The 23,411-nt window shown below is 52.0% G+C and overlaps 1 protein-coding gene across 3 annotated transcripts in view; it reads right to left on the reverse strand.

The window, feature by feature from the left end:
• The window catches only part of SMARCD3 (SWI/SNF related BAF chromatin remodeling complex subunit D3), a 201,957-nt gene that overhangs the window by 36,419 nt on the left and 142,127 nt on the right, over positions 1-23,411 (reverse strand). For all 3 annotated transcript variants that reach the window (XM_069959599.1, XM_069959596.1, XM_069959598.1), the window contains exons 5-7: positions 13,128-13,250; positions 2,682-2,777; positions 321-422 (exon numbers count right to left, since the gene is read on the reverse strand). In XM_069959599.1, the coding sequence (XP_069815700.1) occupies positions 321-422; positions 2,682-2,777; positions 13,128-13,250 (321 nt within the window). The remainder of the gene's footprint in view (positions 1-320; positions 423-2,681; positions 2,778-13,127; positions 13,251-23,411) is intronic.

Raw genomic sequence — 23,411 nt, forward strand, 5'->3', positions numbered from 1 at the left:
AGAGATGTATAGGGGTATGTGTATATAGATATGTCAGGTATAGAGATGTATAGGGGTATGTGTATATAGATATGTCAGGTATAGAGATGTATAGGGGTACGTATATATAGATATGTCAGGTATAGAGATGTATAGGGGTATGTATATATAGATATGTCAGGTATAGAGATGTATAGGGGTATGTGTATATAGATATGTCAGGTATAGAGATGTATAGGGGTACGTGTATATAGATATGTCAGGTATAGAGATGTATAGGGGTACGTATATATAGATATGTCAGGTATAGAGATGTAGCAGAGCTGGTGTGTGGTACTAACCTGATAGTCCAGCATCAGCAGCAGGGTGCAGCGCACACTCACGTCTCCGGGTCGCTTCACCTGGAAGCCATCTGTCTCCTGGGTACTGGGAGTCCTGTGCCACTGAGAGGAGGGGATGAATTATATACAGGAGAGGGGGTGCCCATCAGCCTATACCCGGGAGAGGGGGGTGCCCATCAGCCTATACCCCGGAGAGGGGGTGCCCATCAGCCTATACCCGGGAGAGGGGGTGCCCATCAGCCTATACCCCGGAGAGGGGGTGCCCATCAGCCTATACCCCGGAGAGGGGGTGCCCATCAGCCTATACCCGGGAGAGGGGGTGCCCATCAGCCTATACCCGGGAGAGGGGGTGCCCATCAGCCTATACCCGGGAGAGGGGGTGCCCATCAGCCTATACCCCGGAGAGGGGGGTGCCCATCAGCCTATACCCGGGAGAGGGGGTGCCCATCAGCCTATACCCGGGAGAGGGGGTGCCCATCAGCCTATACCCGGGAGAGGGGGTGCCCATCAGCCTATACCCCGGAGAGGGGGTGCCCATCAGCCTATACCCGGGAGAGGGGGTGCCCATCAGCCTATACCCCGGAGAGGGGGTGCCCATCAGCCTATACCCGGGAGAGGGGGGTGCCCATCAGCCTATACCCCGGAGAGGGGGTGCCCATCAGCCTATACCCGGGAGAGGGGGTGCCCATCAGCCTATACCCCGGAGAGGGGGTGCCCATCAGCCTATACCCCGGAGAGGGGGTGCCCATCAGCCTATACCCCGGAGAGGGGGGTGCCCATCAGCCTATACCCGGGAGAGGGGGTGCCCATCAGCCTATACCCCGGAGAGGGGGGTGCCCATCAGCCTATACCCGGGAGAGGGGGTGCCCATCAGCCTATACCCCGGAGAGGGGGTGCCCATCAGCCTATACCCGGGAGAGGGGGTGCCCATCAGCCTATACCCCGGAGAGGGGGTGCCCATCAGCCTATACCCCGGAGAGGGGGTGCCCATCAGCCTATACCCGGGAGAGGGGGTGCCCATCAGCCTATACCCGGGAGAGGGGGTGCCCATTAAAGGGGTTTTCCACTTTAAAGTTCCTTCTCCCATATCTACAATTATGGGGACAATTATGAGACTCTGGGGGGCCCAACCTACGTGGCCCCCAGCTCTATTCAGTCTCATAATTGTCCCCTACCCTGTAGATAGGGGAGGAGGTGGTTCCCTCTAACCCCTGCCCATGGCCCCCCACATTACCCATCACACGTGGCCCCCTATATTACCCATCACATGTGGCCCCCTATATTACCCATCACACGTGGCCCCCCATTACCCATCACACGTTGCCCCCCATATTACCCACCCATCACACGTGACCCCCCATATTACCCACCCATCACACGTGGCCCCCCCATATTACCCACCCATCACAAGTGGCCCCCCATATTACCCATCACAAGTGGCCCCCCATATTACCCATCACACGTGGCCCCCATATTACTATCACACGTGGCCCCTATATTACCCATCACACGTGGCCCCCACATTAACCATCACATGTGGCCCCCCATTTTACCCATCACACGTGGCCCCCCATATTTACCCATCACACGCGCCCCCCGTATTACCCATCACACGCGGCCCCCCATATTACCCATCACACGTGGCCCCTATATTACCCATCACACGTGGCCCCCATATTACCCATCACACGTGGCCCCCGTTTTACCCATCACACGTGGCCCCCCCATATTACCCATCACACGTGGCCCCCCGTTTTACCCATCACACGTGGCCCCCCATATTACCCATCACACGCGCCCCCCGTATTACACACGCGCCCCCCGTATTACCCATCACACGTGGCCCCCCGTATTACCCATCACACGTGGCCCCCACATTAGCCATCACACGTGGCCCCCCCATATTACCCATCACACGTGGCCCCCCGTATTACCCATCACACGTGGCCCCCCATATTACCCATCACACGCGCCCCCTGTATTACCCATCACACGTGGCCCCCCGTATTACCCATCACACGTGGCCCCCCGTATTACCCATCACACGCGCCCCCCGTATTACCCATCACACGCGCCCCCCGTATTACCCATCACACGTGGCCCCCCGTATTACCCATCACACGTGGCCCCCACATTAGCCATCACACGTGGCCCCCCATATTACCCATCACACGTGCCCCCCGTATTACCCATCACACGCGGCCCCCCGTATTACCCATCACACGTGGCCCCCCATATTACCCATCACACGTGGCCCCCCCATATTACCCATCACACGTGGTCCCCCCATATTACCCATCACACGTGGCCCCCCCCATATTACCCATCACACGTGGCCCCCCCATATTACCCATCACGCACCTCCACCAGGTGGTTGTCCGGCCCGTACAGATCTTTGTCCAACTCAATCACCAAACTCTTAAAGAACGAGGAGAATTTCCGCTTCATCTTACTGGGCTGAAAGGAGAAAAAGGCAACAATATCCGAGACATCAGACTGTCATCATAGAGACATCCTAGAGACACCACAGACTGTCATCATAGAGACATCCTAGAGACACCACAGACTGTCATCATAGAGACATCCTAGAGACACCACAGACTGTCATCATAGAGACATCCTAGAGACACCACAGACTGTCATCATAGAGACATCCTAGAGACACCACAGACTGTCATCATAGAGACATCCTAGAGACACCACAGACTGTCATCATAGAGACATCCTAGAGACACCACAGACAGTCATCATAGAGACACCACAGACTGTCATCATAGAGACATCCTACAGAGACATCACAGACTGTCATCATAGTGACATCCTAGAGACACCACAGACTGTCATCATAGAGACATCCTAGAGACACCACAGACTGTCATCATAGAGACATCCTAGAGACACCACAGACTGTCATCATAGAGACACCACAGACAGTCATCATAGAGACACCACAGACTGTCATCATAGAGACATCCTACAGAGACATCACAGACTGTCATCATAGTGACATCCTAGAGACACCACAGACTGTCATCATAGAGACATCCTAGAGACACCACAGACTGTCATCATAGAGACATCCTAGAGACACCACAGACTGTCATCATAGAGACACCACAGACAGTCATCATAGAGACACCACAGACTGTCATCATAGAGACATCCTACAGAGACACCACAGACTGTCATCATAGAGACATCCTAGAGACACCACAGACTGTCATCATAGAGACACCACAGACTGTCATCATAGAGACATCCTACAGAGACATCACAGACTGTCATCATAGAGACATCTGTGAGCTGTGCAGTTACCTGTAGAGGACTGTGCTCTGTTGGCTGTGCAGTTACCTGTAGAGGACTGTACCCTGTGTGCTGTGCAGTTACCTGTAGAGGACTGTACCCTGTGTGCTGTGCAGTTACCTGTAGAGGACTGTACCCTGTGGGCTGTGCAGTTACCTGTAGAGGACTGTGCTCTGTGTGCTGTGCAGTTACCTGTAGAGGACTGTGCCCTGTGTGCTGTGCAGTTACCTGTAGAGGACTGTACCCTGTGCAGTTACCTGTAGAGGACTGTGCCCTGTGTGCTGTGCAGTTACCTGTAGAGGACTGTACCCTGTGCAGTTACCTGTAGAGGACTGTGCTCTGTGTGCTGTGCAGTTACCTGTAGAGGACTGTGCCCTGTGTGCTGTGCAGTTACCTGTAGAGGACTGTGCCCTGTGTGCTGTGCAGTTACCTGTAGAGGACTGTGCCCTGTGTGCTGTGCAGTTACCTGTAGAGGACTGTACCCTGTGTGCTGTGCAGTTACCTGTAGAGGACTGTACCCTGTGGGCTGTGCAGTTACCTGTAGAGGACTGTGCTCTGTGTGCTGTGCAGTTACCTGTAGAGGACTGTGCCCTGTGTGCTGTGCAGTTACCTGTAGAGGACTGTGCCCTGTGAGCTGTGCAGTTACCTGTAGAGGACTGTACCCTGTGGGCTGTGCAGTTACCTGTAGAGGACTGTGCCCTGTGTGCTGTGCAGTTACCTGTAGAGGACTGTACCCTGTGGGCTGTGCAGTTACCTGTAGAGGACTGTACCCTGTGGGCTGTGCAGTTACCTGTAGAGGACTGTGCCCTGTGTGCTGTGCAGTTACCTGTAGAGGACTGTACCCTGTGGGCTGTGCAGTTACCTGTAGAGGACTGTACCCTGTGGGCTGTGCAGTTACCTGTAGAGGACTGTGCCCTGTGTGCTGTGCAGTTACCTGTAGAGGACTGTGCAGTTACCTGTAGAGGACTGTACCCTGTGTGCTGTGCAGTTACCTGTAGAGGACTGTGCTCTGTGTGCTGTGCAGTTACCTGTAGAGGACTGTGCTCTGTGGGCTGTGCAGTTACCTGTAGAGGACTGTGCCCTGTGGGCTGTGCAGTTACATGTAGAGGACTGTGCCCTGTGTGCTGTGCAGTTACCTGTAGAGGACTGTGCCCTGTGGGCTGTGCAGTTACATGTAGAGGACTGTGCTCTGTGGGCTGTGCAGTTACCTGTAGAGGACTGTGCCCTGTGTGCTGTGCAGTTACCTGTAGAGGACTGTGCCCTGTGGGCTGTGCAGTTACCTGTAGAGGACTGTGCCCTGTGTGCTGTGCAGTTACCTGTAGAGGACTGTGCTCTGTGGGCTGTGTAGTTACCTGTAGAGGACTGTGCCCTGTGTGCTGTGCAGTTACCTGTAGAGGACTGTACCCTGTGTGCTGTGCAGTTACCTGTAGAGGACTGTGCCCTGTGGACTGTGCAGTTACCTGTAGAGGACTGTACCCTGTGGGCTGTGCAGTTACCTGTAGAGGACTGTGCCCTGTGCAGTTACCTGTAGAGGACTGTGCCCTGTGTGCTGTGCAGTTACCTGTAGAGGACTGTACCCTGTGCAGTTACCTGTAGAGGACTGTACCCTGTGTGCTGTGCAGTTACCTGTAGAGGACTGTGCCCTGTGTGCTGTGCAGTTACCTGTAGAGGACTGTGCCCTGTTGGCTGTGCAGTTACCTGTAGAGGACTGTGCCCTGTGTGCTGTGCAGTTACCTGTAGAGGACTGTGCCCTGTGTGCTGTGCAGTTACCTGTAGAGGACTGTACCCTGTGGGCTGTGCAGTTACCTGTAGAGGACTGTGCTCTGTGTGCTGTGCAGTTACCTGTAGAGGACTGTGCCCTATACCCTGTGCAGTTACCTGTAGAGGACTGTGCTCTGTGGACTGTGCGGTTACCTGTAGAGGACTGTGCTCTGTGGGCTGTGCAGTTACCTGTAGAGGACTGTGCCCTGTGTGCTGTGCAGTTACCTGTAGAGGACTGTACCCTGTGTACTGTGCAGTTACCTGTAGAGGACTGTGCCCTGTACCCTGTGCAGTTACCTGTAGAGGACTGTGCTCTGTGTGCTGTGCAGTTACCTGTAGAGGACTGTACCCTGTGCAGTTACCTGTAGAGGACTGTACCCTGTGTGCTGTGCAGTTACCTGTAGAGGACTGTACCCTGTGTGCTGTGCAGTTACCTGTAGAGGACCGTGCCCTGTGTGCTTTGCAGTTACCTGTAGAGGACTGTGCCCTGTGTGCTGTGCAGTTACCTGTAGAGGACTGTGCCCTGTGTGCTGTGCAGTTACCTGTAGAGGACTGTGCCCTGTGTGCTGTGCAGTTACCTGTAGAGGACTGTACCCTGTGTGCTGTGCAGTTACCTGTAGAGGACTGTGCCCTGTGTGCTGTGCAGTTACCTGTAGAGGACTGTACCCTGTGTGCTGTGCAGTTACCTGTAGAGGACTGTACCCTGTGGGCTGTGCAGTTACCTGTAGAGGACTGTGCTGTGGGCTGTGCAGTTACCTGTAGAGGACTGTGCCCTGTGGGCTGTGCAGTTACCTGTAGAGGACTGTACCCTGTGGGCTGTGCAGTTACCTGTAGAGGACTGTACCCTGTGGGCTGTGCAGTTACCTGTAGAGGACTGTGCCCTGTGTGCTGTGCAGTTACCTGTAGAGGACTGTACCCTGTGGGCTGTGCAGTTACCTGTAGAGGACTGTACCCTGTGGGCTGTGCAGTTACCTGTAGAGGACTGTGCCCTGTGTGCTGTGCAGTTACCGGTAGAGGACTGTGCAGTTACCTGTAGAGGACTGTACCCTGGTGTGCTGTGCAGTTACCTGTAGAGGACTGTGCTCTGTGTGCTGTGCAGTTACCTGTAGAGGACTGTGCTCTGTGGGCTGTGCAGTTACCTGTAGAGGACTGTGCCCTGTGGGCTGTGCAGTTACATGTAGAGGACTGTGCCCTGTGTGCTGTGCAGTTACCTGTAGAGGACTGTGCCCTGTGGGCTGTGCAGTTACATGTAGAGGACTGTGCCCTGTGTGCTGTGCAGTTACCTGTAGAGGACTGTGCCCTGTGGGCTGTGCAGTTACCTGTAGAGGACTGTGCTCTGTGGGCTGTGCAGTTACCTGTAGAGGACTGTGCCCTGTGTGCTGTGCAGTTACCTGTAGAGGACTGTGCTCTGTGGGCTGTGCAGTTACCTGTAGAGGACTGTGCCCTGTGTGCTGTGCAGTTACCTGTAGAGGACTGTACCCTGTGTGCTGTGCAGTTACCTGTAGAGGACTGTACCCTGTGGGCTGTGCAGTTACCTGTAGAGGACTGTGCCCTGTGCAGTTACCTGTAGAGGACTGTGCCCTGTGTGCTGTGCAGTTACCTGTAGAGGACTGTACCCTGTGCAGTTACCTGTAGAGGACTGTACCCTGTGTGCTGTGCAGTTACCTGTAGAGGACTGTGCCCTGTGTGCTGTGCAGTTACCTGTAGAGGACTGTGCCCTGTGTGCTGTGCAGTTACCTGTAGAGGACTGTGCCCTGTGTGCTGTGCAGTTACCTGTAGAGGACTGTACCCTGTGGGCTGTGCAGTTACCTGTAGAGGACTGTGCTCTGTGTGCTGTGCAGTTACCTGTAGAGGACTGTGCCCTATACCCTGTGCAGTTACCTGTAGAGGACTGTGCCCTGTGGGCTGTGCAGTTACCTGTAGAGGACTGTGCTCTGTGTGCTGTGCAGTTACCTGTAGAGGACTGTGCTCTGTGGACTGTGCGGTTACCTGTAGAGGACTGTGCTCTGTGGGCTGTGCAGTTACCTGTAGAGGACTGTGCCCTGTGTGCTGTGCAGTTACCTGTAGAGGACTGTACCCTGTGTACTGTGCAGTTACCTGTAGAGGACTGTGCCCTGTACCCTGTGCAGTTACCTGTAGAGGACTGTGCCCTGTACCCTGTGCAGTTACCTGTAGAGGACTGTGCTCTGTGTGCTGTGCAGTTACCTGTAGAGGACTGTACCCTGTGCAGTTACCTGTAGAGGACTGTACCCTGTGTGCTGTGCAGTTACCTGTAGAGGACTGTACCCTGTGTGCTGTGCAGTTACCTGTAGAGGACCGTGCCCTGTGTGCTTTGCAGTTACCTGTAGAGGACTGTGCCCTGTGTGCTGTGCAGTTACCTGTAGAGGACTGTGCCCTGTGTGCTGTGCAGTTACCTGTAGAGGACTGTACCCTGTGTGCTGTGCAGTTACCTGTAGAGGACTGTGCCCTGTGTGCTGTGCAGTTACCTGTAGAGGACTGTGCCCTGTACCCTGTGCAGTTACCTGTAGAGGACTGTGCCCTGTGGGCTGTGCAGTTACCTGTAGAGGACTGTGCCCTGTGTGCTGTGCAGTTACCTGTAGAGGACTGTACCCTGTGGGCTGCGCAGTTACCTGTAGAGGACTGTACCCTGTGGGCTGTGCAGTTACCTGTAGAGGACTGTGCCCTGTGTGCTGTGCAGTTACCTGTAGAGGACCGTACCCTGTGGACTGTGCAGTTACCTGTAGAGGACTGTGCTCTGTGTGCTGTGCAGTTACCTGTAGAGGACTGTGACCTGTGTGCTGTGCAGTTACCTGTAGAGGACTGTGCTCTGTGTGCTGTGCAGTTACCTGTAGAGGACTGTACCCTGTGTGCTGTGCAGTTACCTGTAGAGGACTGTACCCTGTGTGCTGTGCAGTTACCTGTAGAGGACTGTGCCCTGTGTGCTGTGCAGTTACCTGTAGAGGACTGTACCCTGTGTGCTGTGCAGTTACCTGTAGAGGACTGTGCCCTGTGTGCTGTGCAGTTACCTGTAGAGGACTGTACCCTGTGGGCTGTGCAGTTACCTGTAGAGGACTGTGCCCTGTGTGCTGTGCAGTTACCTGTAGAGGACCGTACCCTGTGGACTGTGCAGTTACCTGTAGAGGACTGTGCTCTGTGTGCTGTGCAGTTACCTGTAGAGGACTGTACCCTGTGTGCTGTGCCGTTACCTGTAGAGGACTGTGCTCTGTGGGCTGTGCAGTTACCTGTAGAGGACTGTGCTCTGTGTGCTGTGCAGTTACCTGTAGAGGACTGTGCTCTGTTGGCTGTGCAGTTACCTGTAGAGGACTGTACCCTGTGGGCTGTGCAGTTACCTGTAGAGGACTGTGCCCTGTGTGCTGTGCAGTTACCTGTAGAGGACTGTGCCCTGTGTGCTGTGCAGTTACCTGTAGAGGACTGTGCTCTGTGGACTGTGCAGTTACCTGTAGAGGACTGTGCAGTTACCTGTAGAGGACTGTGCTCTGTGGGCTGTGCAGTTACCTGTAGAGGACTGTGCAGTTACCTGTAGAGGACTGTGCTCTGTGGGCTGTGCAGTTACCTGTAGAGGACCGTGCTCTGTGTGCTGTGCAGTTACCTGTAGAGGACTGTGACCTGTGTGCTGTGCAGTTACCTGTAGAGGACTGTGCTCTGTGGGCTGTGCAGTTACCTGTAGAAGACTGTGCCGTGTGTGCTGTGCAGTTACCTGTAGAGGACTGTGCCCTGTGTGCTGTGCAGTTACCTGTAGAGGACTGTGCTCTGTGTGCTGTGCAGTTACCTGTAGAGGACTGTGCCCTATACCCTGTGCAGTTACCTGTAGAGGACTGTGCCCTGTGGGCTGTGCAGTTACCTGTAGAGGACTGTGCCCTGTGTGCTGTGCAGTTACCTGTAGAGGACTGTGCTCTGTGGACTGTGCAGTTACCTGTAGAGGACTGTGCAGTTACCTGTAGAGGACTGTGCTCTGTGTGCTGTGCAGTTACCTGTAGAGGACTGTGCCCTGTGGGCTGTGCAGTTACCTGTAGAGGACTGTGCCCTGTGTGCTGTGCAGTTACCTGTAGAGGACTGTGCCCTGTGTGCTGTGCAGTTACCTGTAGAGGACTGTACCCTGTGTGCTGTGCAGTTACCTGTAGAGGACTGTACCCTGTGGGCTGTGCAGTTACCTGTAGAGGACTGTGCTCTGTGTGCTGTGCAGTTACCTGTAGAGGACTGTACCCTGTGTGCTGTGCAGTTACCTGTAGAGGACTGTACCCTGTGAGCTGTGCAGTTACCTGTAGAGGACTGTGCTCTGTGTGCTGTGCAGTTACCTGTAGAGGACTGTACCCTGTGTGCTGTGCAGTTACCTGTAGAGGACTGTACCCTGTGTGCTTTGCAGTTACCTGTAGAGGACTGTGCTCTGTGTGCTGTGCAGTTACCTGTAGAGGACTGTACCCTGTGTGCTGTGCAGTTACCTGTAGAGGACTGTACCCTGTGTGCTGTGCAGTTACCTGTAGAGGACTGTACCCTGTGCAGTTACCTGTAGAGGACTGTACCCTGTGAGCTGTGCAGTTACCTGTAGAGGACTGTACCCTGTGTGCTTTGCAGTTACCTGTAGAGGACTGTGCTCTGTGTGCTGTGCAGTTACCTGTAGAGGACTGTACCCTGTGTGCTTTGCAGTTACCTGTAGAGGACTGTACCCTGTGTGCTGTGCAGTTACCTGTAGAGGACTGTACCCTGTGTGCTTTGCAGTTACCTGTAGAGGACTGTACCCTGTGTGCTGTGCAGTTACCTGTAGAGGACTGTGCCCTGTGTGCTGTGCAGTTACCTGTAGAGGACTGTGCCCTGTGGACTGTGCAGTTACCTGTAGAGGACTGTGCCCTGTGGGCTGTGCAGTTACCTGTAGAGGACTGTGCTCTGTGTGCTGTGCAGTTACCTGTAGAGGACTGTGCCCTGTGGGCTGTGCAGTTACCTGTAGAGGACTGTGCTCTGTGGGCTTTGCAGTTACGTGTAGAGGACTGTACCCTGTGTGCTGTGCAGTTACCTGTAGAGGACTGTACCCTGTGAGCTGTGCAGTTACCTGTAGAGGACTGTGCCCTGTGGGCTGTGCAGTTACCTGTAGAGGACTGTGCCCTGTGGGCTGTGCAGTTACCTGTAGAGGACTGTACCCTGTGGGCTGTGCAGTTACCTGTAGAGGACTGTGCCCTGTGTGCTGTGCAGTTACCTGTAGAGGACTGTGCCCTGTGTGCTGTGCAGTTACCTGTAGAGGACTGTGCCCTGTGAGCTGTGCAGTTACCTGTAGAGGACTGTGCCCTGTGTGCTGTGCAGTTACCTGTAGAGGACTGTACCCTGTGGGCTGCGCAGTTACCTGTAGAGGACTGTGCTCTGTGTGCTGTGCAGTTACCTGTAGAGGACTGTGCCCTGTGTGCTGTGCAGTTACCTGTAGAGGACTGTGCTCTGTGTGCTGTGCAGTTACCTGTAGAGGACTGTGCCCTGTGTGCTGTGCAGTTACCTGTAGAGGACTGTGCTCTGTGTGCTGTGCAGTTACCTGTAGATGACTGTACCCTGTGGGCTGTGTAGTTACCTGTAGAGGACTGTGCCCTGTGTGCTGTGTAGTTACCTGTAGAGGACTGTACCCTGTGTGCTGTGCAGTTACCTGTAGAGGACTGTGCCCTGTGGGCTGCGCAGTTACCTGTAGAGGACTGTACCCTGTGGGCTGTGTAGTTACCTGTAGAGGACTGTACCCTGTGTGCTGTGCAGTTACCTGTAGAGGACTGTACCCTGTGTGCTGTGCAGTTACCTGTAGAGGACTGTACCCTGTGGGCTGCGCAGTTACCTGTAGAGGACTGTGCCCTGTGTGCTGTGCAGTTACCTGTAGAGGACTGTACCCTGTGGGCTGTGCAGTTACCTGTAGAGGACTGTGCCCTGTGTGCTGTGCAGTTACCTGTAGAGGACTGTGCTCTGTGTGCTGTGCAGTTACCTGTAGAGGACTGTGCTCTGTGTGCTGTGCAGTTACCTGTAGAGGACTGTACCCTGTGGGCTGTGCAGTTACCTGTAGAGGACTGTGCCCTGTGTGCTGTGCAGTTACCTGTAGAGGACTGTGCCCTGTGTGCTGTGCAGTTACCTGTAGAGGACTGTACCCTGTGGGCTGTGCAGTTACCTGTAGAGGACTGTGCCCTGTGTGCTGTGTAGTTACCTGTAGAGGACTGTACCCTGTGTGCTGTGCAGTTACCTGTAGAGGACTGTACCCTGTGTGCTGTGCAGTTACCTGTAGAGGACTGTACCCTGTGGGCTGTGCAGTTACCTGTAGAGGACTGTACCCTGTGGGCTGTGCAGTTACCTGTAGAGGACTGTACCCTGTGGGCTGTGCAGTTACCCTGTCATCCTGATTAACAGCTTCCACCTATTGCTTTGTATCCTGGAACTGACCCCTTTCCTGACCCACCGCCCCCTGTCCTGACCCGCCGCCCCCTTTCCTGACCCGCCGCCCCCTGTCCTGACCCGCCGCCCCCTGTCCTGACCCGCCGCCCCCTGTCCTGACCCGCCGCCCCCTGTCCTGACCCGCCGCCCCCTGTCCTGACCCGCCGCCCCCTTTCCTGACCCGCCGCCCCCTGTCCTGACCCGCCCCCCCCTTTCCTGACCCGCCGCCCCCTGTCCTGACCCGCCGCCCCTGTCCTGACCCGCCGCCCCCTGTCCTGACCCGCCGCCCCCTGTCCTGACCCGCCGCCCCCTTTCCTGACCCGCCGCCCCCTTTCCTGACCCGCCGCCCCCTGTCCTGACCCGCCGCCCCCTTTCCTGACCCGCCGCCCCCTGTCCTGACCCGCCGCCCCCTGTCCTGACCCGCCGCCCCCTGTCCTGACCCGCCGCCCCCTTTCCTGACCCGCCGCCCCCTGTCCTGACCCGCCGCCCCCTGTCCTGACCCGCCGCCCCCTTTCCTGACCCGCCGCCCCCTGTCCTGACCCGCCGCCCCCTTTCCTGACCCGCCGCCCCCTGTCCTGACCCGCCGCCCCCTTTCCTGACCCGCCGCCCCCTGTCCTGACCCGCCGCCCCCTGTCCTGACCCGCCGCCCCCTGTCCTGACCCGCCGCCCCCTGTCCTGACCCGCCGCCCCCTGTCCTGACCCGCCGCCCCCTGTCCTGACCCGCCGCCCCCTTTCCTGACCCGCCGCCCCCTGTCCTGACCCGCCGCCCCCTTTCCTGACCCGCCGCCCCCTGTCCTGACCCGCCGCCCCCTGTCCTGACCCGCCGCCCCCTTTCCTGACCCGCCGCCCCCTGTCCTGACCCGCCGCCCCCTGTCCTGACCCGCCGCCCCCTTTCCTGACCCGCCGCCCCTGTCCTGACCCGCCGCCCCCTGCCCTGACCCGCCGCCCCCTGTCCTGACCCGCCGCCCCCTGTCCTGACCCGCCGCCCCCTGTCCTGACCCGCCGCCCCCTGTCCTGACCCGCCGCCCCCTGTCCTGACCCGCCGCCCCCTGTCCTGACCCGCCGCCCCCTGTCCTGACCCGCCGCCCCCTTTCCTGACCCGCCGCCCCCTGTCCTGACCCGCCGCCCCCTTTCCTGACCCGCCGCCCCCTGTCCTGACCCGCCGCCCCCTTTCCTGACCCGCCGCCCCCTGTCCTGACCCGCCGCCCCCTTTCCTGACCCGCCGCCCCCTGTCCTGACCCGCCGCCCCCTGTCCTGACCCGCCGCCCCCTTTCCTGACCCGCCGCCCCCTGTCCTGACCCGCTGCCCCCCCGTCATAGCACACAGATCTGGACTTACATCATCTAGTAGTTTTCCTTCCACCCGTAACTCCCAGGATGCAATGCTTCCATCTGAATCTTCAGCATCCGGCTTTGCGGGGTTAAATGTATTTGAAATGTAAAGTCGCAATTTTCGCTTTTGCTGAAAAAGAAAAAGAAACAAGTGAGAGGAGGTGCAAAGGTCGGGGGTCTCACTGCTACGGTGTGTCAGGAAGTCCTCCGCCTGCTCCCTGGTCACATGTTCTTAAGTTGCCCCTTACTCCTTCATTCTGCCCCAGTGCCCCATAATGAGATGTGATGAGACTGAGGGGTACTCCGGGCAAGGAGTGTTTTTTACTATATGGATGGGGATCGACTGTTTTTACATAATAAAGCAAACTATTTGGCTGTTTCTGGGGCTGGGGTTGTGATGTTGAGCCCATCAGCCAATAAGGTGGGACCCCACTGCAGCTGCCGAATGGCTGGGCCGACCCGCAACGTCCAAAATTGGATGGATTGTAAGGATTGGCGCCACCTGCAGAGGCATTGGAGCCAGGGAGGTAAGTTTGATTAATGATGTACGGACAGCCCATGCCAGGCCATACAATAAAAACCAGCACTTACGGGGGACGTGGCCTGCAGCGCATGGAGGCAGACGTGGGAGACTTCGGCCCTACTCAGCTAAGACTTCCATACTTCCTTCACAAGTCAACTAAAAGACGTAAGTGTAACCCTGAAGACATTATGAGGCGCACAAAAAAGTTATCGGCGGCACGGCAGCAACATGGCGCTAGTGAAACCTCGGCTATGGCGCAGCTGACTTCACCTCCACCTCACCAGATGCTGAGCCGGCACAATCAGCTGGAGTACCTCCTTCACAGACGGGATCGTCTACTATCATACCCGCAGCAGGTGTATCACGAGCGGCGGCTCTTCATCTCAGGTGGGCACTATGATGCTTTTCAAGCAGGGGAACATGGTCACACAGGGGAGAGGCCGATAACTGAATCCCTATTGCCATCTATGTTGCTTGATCTCCGAGCACCCTTGCATCACGACATACAGTCGTGAAGTTGAAAGTGGCGGACCTGGAGGACAGGTCACGCGGGAACAATCTGCGTTTCCGAGGCATTCCTGAACAAGTAAAAGCTGACCAGCTGGTGGACTACCTCACAGATTACTTTGTGGCCTTGGTCCCCAATGTGTCTCAACAAGACCTTATGATAGACAGGGCCCACCATATACTGAAGCCAAAGAACTTGCCACCAACGTCTCCTAGAGATGTTATAGCCAGATTGCATTTCTATCATTTTAATGATCATCTTATGTTTACTGCCCGGGGCAAACATGACGGGCCTGCTAGATTTCTGGAGATACAGATTTTCCTGACCTATCGGCCCATACTCTAGCTAAAAACGCAGAGAATTCACACCGGCAACTACGGTTCTAAGAAACTAGAAAATTACGTACAAATGGGGGTTCCTGTCACGGCCGCGGCGGCGTCCCGCGTTCCGGGCCACCGCCGCGACCGCCTCCTGCCCCATGCAGCAGCCGGTGTCCATAGTCAGGGACCCGGCGCTGCTGTTACTTCGGCCCCGGGGGGCGCCTCACCTCTCCACGTTCCTGTCTGTCGCTGTGCCGGCCGGCGCGCGCGTCCCCGCCTCCTAGGGCGCGCGCGCGCCGGCTGTCTCAGATTTAAAGGGCCAGTCCGCCCTTAATTGGTTAGTTGCACCAATCACTCCCCTATAAATCCCAGCATGCCCTGTCCCTTGGGTGGGAGCCTCTACATGCTTCCCATAGCGTTTGGCCCAGCTCCCTATTGTTCCTGATCCCTGTCCGCTACCTGGTCCCAAGTCCTTGTTCCTGGTTCCTGCTTCCCCGTTATACTTCAGTTCCTGTGTTCTGCCTGTCACGTGCGGTCTCACCTACAGACCATTGCCAGTATCATCTCCTGCCTACGGCTCCTGCTACGCCTCGCCTGCCGTCGCCAGCACCAAGCCAGGGGTAGCGACCTGGGGGTCGCCTGCCGCAGCAAGTCCATCCCGCCTTGCGGCGGGCTCTGGTGAAAACCAGCGGCCCCTTAGACTCCGCCCCCTGGTGAGGTTAGTGCCATCGCTGGTGACGGTCCAGTGGATCCACTACTCCAGGCGTTACAGTTCCCCACTAAGATTGTAATCACGTATGGTGTCTCCAAACATGTGGCCAATACTGTGGCACAGGCACAGCGTCTTCTGAAGGATTGGCAACTTCCAGAAACAATGGCCACTGAGGTGTGGCGTGATCAACCAGAAGCTTCCCGTAGAGTGGATCCGGAATGGTCGACTGTAGCATCAGCTACTTGAACTACAGTTACTCTTCATCTTGTGAGACTACAGAAGTCCCTATTACTTTAGGCACCATTAGGATTTTCCTGACTTGTTAGTAATAGAAAAAAATGATAATTTCCATATTGTCCATATTGCTCTCAAACACAGGAGCCAGAAGCAACAAACTCTGCAAGCTAAGTACTTCTATATTGTATTGTGAGCGAGTTTTGGAGCGTGCGAGTTTTTGATCTGAAGTGTGTTTTTGTCTCAAGTGTGGGACTTTAATATTCTGGGAAGGAGTGTATAACATACCTGTTACTGAGTGATATCTGTCCTTACTGGGTTTATAGATAACAAATCCCTGTACACATATAGTATATAGCAAGGTACTATAGATTAGTCTATCTGTATTAGTCTGTATTAGTCTATCTGTATTTATTTTCCTAGAGGTTATATACATTGTATCTGGTTTACTTGGGACACATTACTATAGCCTGTATACACACAAGCTTGCTGGAGGTTACACAGGTGGAAGGGGAGGGGACTGATTGCTAATTAAGAGTTGATAAATTACATCTGTGTGAAGCCTCCCAGTCTCTCAAACACAGGAGCCAGAAGCAACAAACTCTGCAAGCTAAGTACTTCTATATTGTATTGTGAGCGAGTTTTGGAGCGTGCGAGTTTTAGATCTGAAGTGTGTTTTTGTCTCAAGTGTGGGACTTTAATATTCTGGGACTTTAGATTCGGGGAGTTTTAGAGGAAAACAAATTGTTTATTTGCTTTTGAACACATTGTTTGCTTTTGTCGCTTGTTTGTTTTTTCTTTCTTTATACATAATATCCCCATATAAATGAGCGCCATGTTTGACAATGCGGCCCAATGTACATCTTGTGCGATGTATGCAATCCTTGATCAACCGATCGAGGGTGCATACCATTGTGGGAGATGTGTGCATGTTGCTGGTTTGGAAGCCCAGATCCTGGATCTAAATGAGCAGCTGCAACGATTGAGATGCATTGGCAAACTGGAAAGGGGTCTGCTTCTGACTGAGCAAGCACTCCAAGGGGTAGATGGGGGAGAGAGTGATAGCATGGAGGTACAGGAGGAAGAGGCAGCTAGTTGGGTCACAGTTAGAAAAAGGGGTAGAGGGAAGAGTGTGAGGGAGGCCAGTCCTGATCTGGCACACCCCAACAAGTTTGCCAAATTGGCGGATGAGGGGGATGTTGATTCAGGGGTGGCATTGCTGCAGCAGGACACTGCCTCTGAAAGCCAGGGGGGTGTCTGCTCCAGTAAGGTGGGAAACAGGAGTTCAGGGCAGGCCAGGCAGGTACTGGTAGTGGGGGACTCAATTATTAGGGGGACAGACAGGGCAATCTGTCACAAAGACCGGGATCGTCGAACAGTGTGTTGCCTTCCTGGCGCTCGAGTTCGTCACATCGCGGATCGGGCTGACAGATTACTGGGAGGGGCTGGCGATGACCCAGCAGTCATGGTGCACATTGGCACCAATGATAAAGTTAGAGGTAGGTGGCGGGTCCTTAAAAATGATTTCAGGGACTTAGGCAGGAAGCTTAAAACTAGGACCTCCAAGGTGATTTTTTCCGAAATATTACCTGTACCACGAGCCACACCTGAGAGACAGCGGGAGATTAGGGAGGTAAATAAGTGGCTCAAGAGCTGGTGTAGGATAGAGGGGTTTGGGTTCATGGAGAACTGGGCCGACTTCTCGGTCGGTTACAGGCTCTACGGTAGGGACGGGCTGCATCTCAATGGGGAGGGTGCAGCCGTGCTGGGGGAGAAGATGGCTAAGAGGTTGGAGGAGTGTTTAAACTAGGGACCGGGGGGGAGGGCAACTACAATATAGTAAGTGAAGACAGAGTAGATGGAGAGCTGGGCCTAGATTATGGAACTGGGGGTGGAGCGGCGGGAGGGGTTAGAATAGTCACTAGTGATAAAAGGAAAGGGAATATGGACAAATATATTAAATGTATGTATACTAATGCTCGAAGCCTCACTAATAAAGCTGAGGAATTAGAACTCATAATGGTTGAAGAGAAATATGATATAGTGGGGATAAGCGAGACATGGCTGGACGAGACCTATGACTGGGCCGTTAATATCCAGGGTTATAGTCTATTCAGAAATGACCGTAAAAATAAGAAAGGGGGAGGGGTCTGTCTATATGTTAAATCATGCCTTAAGCCTATTCTGTGGGAGGATATATGTGATGATAATGTGGAGTCTCTTTGGGTAGAAATAAGGGGAGGGACAAAGAATAATAAAATTCTTATAGGAGTGAGTTATAAACCTCCAAGTATAGTGGAAGAATCAGAAAATCTTCTTATAAGACAAATAGATGCGGCAGCGAAGCAGGGGGAAGTCATTATTATGGGGGACTTTAACTACCCAAATATCAACTGGAAAGCAGAAACCTGCAGCTCCAGGAAGGGAAGCGTGTTTTTGGAAATAGTAAAAGATAATTACCTTTCCCAACTAGTAGAGGAACCAACAAGAGGGGGGGCCCTTCTGGACCTGATCTTAACCAATAGGCCCGACAGAATATCAAAAATAGAGGTGGGGGGTCACCTAGGTAATAGTGACCATAACATAGTAAGTTTTCAATTATCCTTCAATAAAATGATTAGCAGAGGGGCTACAAAAACATTAAATTTCAGGAAGGCTAATTTCCAAAAACTAAGAGAGGACCTTGGGAACATAGACTGGGACAATGCCTTCAGAAATAAAAGTACACAAGAGAAATGGGACATATTTAAGAGCATCCTGGGTAAATCGTGTGAACGACACATACCATATGGGAATAAACGTAGTAGAAATAAGAGAAATCCAATGTGGTTAACTACAGCTGTAAGGGGTGCAATAAATGATAAGAAACAAGCATTCAGACTACTAAAACAAGAAGGTAGTGGGGAAGCATTGAGCAACTATAGACAGAAGAATAGAATGTGTAAAACGCAAATAAAAGAAGCAAAAATAGCAACAGAAAGAAGGATAGCCACAGAAAGTAAAACAAATCCCAAAATGTTCTTCACCTATATAAATAACAAAAGACTTAAAACCGAAAATGTTGGTCCCCTCAAAAATAATCTGGGTGTAATGGTGGAGGGGGAAGAGGAAAAGGCCAATCTACTAAATACATTCTTCTCTACTGTATTCACAGAGGAGAATCCCATAACAGACGACATGACTAGGGATAATGTTAATCCTCCCATAAATCTCACCTGCCTAACACAACAAGAAGTGGGGAAACGCCTTAAAAACATTAAAATCCATAAGTCACCGGGCCCAGAAGGTATCCATCCTAGGGTTTTGCAAGAATTAAATACTGTGTTGGACAGACCGTTATTCCTATTATTTAAAGATTCTATTACGACAGGGATTCTTCCACAGGACTGGCGCATAGCTAATGTGGTACCAATATTCAAGAAGGGGTCAAGGAGTGATCCTGGAAACTACAGGCCTGTAAGTCTAACATCTATAGTAGGTAAAGTATTTGAGGGGATTGTAAGAGATGCTATACTGGAGTATCTTAATGAAAATAATCTTATGACGCAGCACCAGCATGGATTTATGAGGGATCGGTCCTGTCAGACTAATCTGATCGGCTTCTATGAAGAGGTAAGTTATAGACTGGACCTGGGGGAGGCTGTGGATGTTGTGTATCTGGACTTTTCAAAGGCATTTGATACTGTGCCGCATGAAAGGTTGGTCTACAAAATGAGGATACTGGGACTCGGGGAAAACGTATGCAAATGGGTAAGTAACTGGTTGTGTGATAGAAAACAGAGGGTGGTCATTGATGGAACATATTCAGATTGGGTTTTAGTTACTAGTGGGGTACCACAGGGGTCAGTGTTGGGTCCACTTCTTTTTAATATTTTTATTAATGATCTTGTAGAGGGGCTACAGAGTAGAATCTCCATTTTTGCAGATGATACTAAACTGGGTAAAGTAATCAGTACAGAGGAGGATAATATCATATTACAGAGGGATTTGGAGAAGCTAGAGGCTTGGGCGGAGAAATGGCAAATGAAGTTTAATGTGGATAAATGTAAGGTTATGCATTTGGGCCATAGAAATAATAAGTACAGTTATGTGCTAAATAATAAAACACTGGGTAAAACTACTTCCGAAAAGGACCTGGGGGTATTGGTGGACAGTAAACTCAACTTTAGTGATCAGTGCCAGGCAGCAGCTGCCAAGGCTAATAAAATAATGGGGTGCATCAAAAGAGGTATAGATGCTAAAGATGAGAACATAGTTTTGCCTCTTTATAAATCACTGGTCAGACCACACATGGAATACTGTGTACAGTTTTGGGCACCGGTATATAAGAAGGACACAGCTGAACTAGAGCGGGTGCAGAGGAGGGCAACAAAGGTCATTAAGGGAATGGGTGGGTTACAGTACCAGGACAGGTTATCACGCTTGGGGTTATTTACGCTAGAAAAAAGACGTCTTAGGGGCGATCTGATCACAATGTACAAATATATGAATGGACAGTACAGAGATTTTTGTAGTGGTCTTTTTACTCCTAGGTCTGTAACAATGACAAGGGGGCATCCTCTACGTCTAGAGGAAAGAAGATTTCATCATCAGCATCGACGCGGGTTCTTTACTGTACGAGCGGTAAGACTGTGGAACTCTCTGCCACATGATGTTGTCATGGCTGATTCATTAAATAAGTTCAAGGGAGGCCTGGATGATTTTCTTGAAAAATATAATATTACAAGTTATGGGCATTAGATTTCTGGTGATACGTTGATCCGGGGATTGTTCTGGTTGCCATTGCAGTCGGGGGAGGGGGGGGAGTTTCTCCCTGTGGTGGGGCGTTTGTCTTCTGCCCCATAGGGGTTTTTCGCCTTCCTGGATCAACACAGTAGGATTTTCCTAGGTTGAACCTGATGGACTCTTGTCTTCTTTCAACCCTATTTACTATGTTACTATGTTACTATGTCCATGTAACGGTCATTGGCTGCAGTTTATATTCAAGATGTCCCCTGTTGGTTGTGTTCATATCAGAAGTCTCTGTCTGGTACTGGCCATACAGGAAGTTAATAGTTCCCGCACATTTCCCCCTTATTCCTACTTCCCCACCCCTTATACCGGGAATCGGGAATGAGCCTGGTTGCTATGTTCTTGTGTATTGTTTTTAGACTTTTGTTAAGTTTGGTGTTCTGGTTTGTGTCCTCGTCCTCTCGATCTTGTGTCCACTTTAATCACGTCCATACTTTTGGTTTGTTCTTTGTCCGCGTCTCCATGTTTCTCTCTTCTTATGGAAAAGCATTGAACGCAGCTCTTATATTTTATACATACAATTAATATGGTCTTTAGGTCGTCTCCTTAAATGTACGAGGCCTGAACAGCCCATTCAAAAGGTCCCAACTGTGGGGGGAATGAAAGGAATCGGGTGCAGATATCATATACCTGCAAGAGACTCATCTGAATGAGCAAAATGCTGGTCGGTTGCGACATTAAAGGTAACTCCATATATATTGGGAAGACAAAGTAGAGAGGGCGGGGGCGCCTCCTAGTGTAGTAAGTTTTTAAAAAGCAAATACCAGTAGGTAGGAATGTTGAATTGCACTCACCTAGAGGAGTTGTGCAAAATTAGGCACAACTCTATACAGCACATAAAACATATGAGACACCGCAGCTCCTGTCGGGGTACATCGGGAAAGATGTACAAAAGACAATCTTGTATAGCGCCACAGTGGGCTCTTGGACCATGGAATCCCGGCTTGATGTGGGCGCTGATGCTCAGAGAACGACACAGTAACGTGGTAGGTATGGGTAATGGAGATTTATTTTAGTCACAACACGTTTCGGCCGCCGAGTGCAAGGGGGCCTTTCTCAAGTTCAGAGAAAGGCCCCTTGCACTCGGCAGCCGAAACGCGTTGAGACTAAAATAAATCTCCATTACCCGTACCTACCACGTTACTGTGTCGTTCTCTGAGCATCAGCGCCCACATCAAGCCGGGATTCCATGATCCAAGAGCCCGCTGTGGCGCTATACAAGATTCCCATATATATTGTGCTCACGCACCAGAAAAAAAGCGTGGTGTTGCAATTACAATTAAGAACACAGTAGCGTTCAAATTAGTGGCTGCCTACCCAGACCCTGAAGGGAGGTATTTAGTTTTGGTGGGGTTGATAAACAACGTCCCCTACACATTAAGCGCACTGTACGCCCCAAATACTGGACAAACCGCTTCTGCGTGCAAGGCCCTAGAGGTCATTAATAAGCATAAAGTGGGCTCAGTTATCATAGGTGGGGAGTTTAATAAAACGCTCTGACCTACTATGGACTCCACGGCAGGAAGTAGCCCTACTGGACCGTCTGATTTGTACAACTTAGTGCAAGTGGAGGACCTCTTAGATGTGTGGAGGGTTCAACATCCCATGGATAAGGACTATTCTCTCTTTCTCCTGTCCCCACTCCACCTACTCCTGAATAGATGTTTCCTTAGTGGATAAAGCTTTATTTGATAGACTTCTCCCCCCAGTATTGGAACCCCCCCCATGGTCAGACCATGCCCCCATTATAATTTAGTTTCTGAATCCTGTAATGAACCTCCCACTACTCTTTGGAGGGTCAACCAGTTTATCCTGACTTCCAATTCTTATCAATCCAGCATCAAAAAGCAGTTTAGAAGAATATTGTAAACTAAGCAACACTCCTGAAATATCCCCGGAGGTAACTTTGTGGACGGCGCATTAGGCATTTGTTAGAGGTTTGTTTCTGAGTGCGGCTGCTAGAGAGCAAAGGAAACACATGGCACAGAGGCTCCACGGACTTTCCACACCAGCATTATTAGGGAGTCAGAATAAACAGTATATAGTCCCCACAGAACTGCACCAACTTCCTTCGTTAGATCAAAGCAAATATCAATTATCTCTCTGACGGTTAAAAAGTAAGTACTACTCAGGTGAACAAGGCGGGAGCGCTACTGGTCTTGCAATTGAAACGGCAAAATCTTAAATTCCCAACATAATAATGGCTACTGGCCAAGAAATCTATAAGCCTCGGCATATTGCTGATGAAATAGCAAAGTTTTACGGTAAACTTTATAATTTAAAAGACGACCCGCTTACTACTTAACCATCTCTTCCTCCATTTTATATCATGGTAGATACTTGTGAGACCTTTACTGGCCAACAAGAAATTGTTAGAATTGTGAGCTTTGGGGATTGAAAAGATTCCTTCATCCGCTGTGAACTTGTCTGACAAAGGGATCTTTTCAATCCCCAAAGCTCACAAGTCGAACAATTTTTTGTTGGCCAATAAAGGTCTCACTCCTAAAATACTTTGATCACAGGTATCTACCACGATATGGATTTTTCTGGATAACACGGTACTATACTATTTTTTTTCTTCCTCCATTTGGGAATTTTTAGCTTCTATTCATTTGCTTGAATTTCACTCAGTTGAAATCACTTGCTGCCCAAATCTCACTAGAAGAAGTAGAGAAATGGTTTGAACTTTAAAATCTCCTAAAGCCCCTGGCCGGGATAGCTTCTCTAGCGACTATGATATTTGCTTCCACTCTTCTTCCTTTCTCTCTCTAAGCCACTCTTTTCAGACAACGGGTAGGTCGGCTTTACTAAAGGCAGACTTTGGTCTGATGGCGGGAGGAGGTTTGTTAATATGTTGGTTCTAACCTATATCAACGATCATCGGCTGATGGTTTTATTTATCGGCCGATTATCGTTCCGTGTAATAGTACCCTTACACTGGATATTCCTGAAAGCGGTAATGCAAAATTCTGGAATAGACGGTCCTGCTTTACAGTCCCTGATGTGACTATACTCTACTCCATCAGCACGGGTTTTCACTTCAGGTCATATGTCATCTGCTTTTATATAACAAACGGGACAAGACAGGGGTGCCCAGTGTCACCCCTGATCTTTGTTCTTCTCATGGAACCCCGTGGACAGGTAATTCACTCCTCACCATTAGTGACTGGGATGAAGACAGGACAGGTCGACCGCAGTATAGG

Source organism: Dendropsophus ebraccatus, chromosome 2 (genome assembly GCF_027789765.1).
Source record: "Dendropsophus ebraccatus isolate aDenEbr1 chromosome 2, aDenEbr1.pat, whole genome shotgun sequence".
Taxonomy (NCBI): Eukaryota; Metazoa; Chordata; class Amphibia; order Anura; family Hylidae; genus Dendropsophus; species Dendropsophus ebraccatus.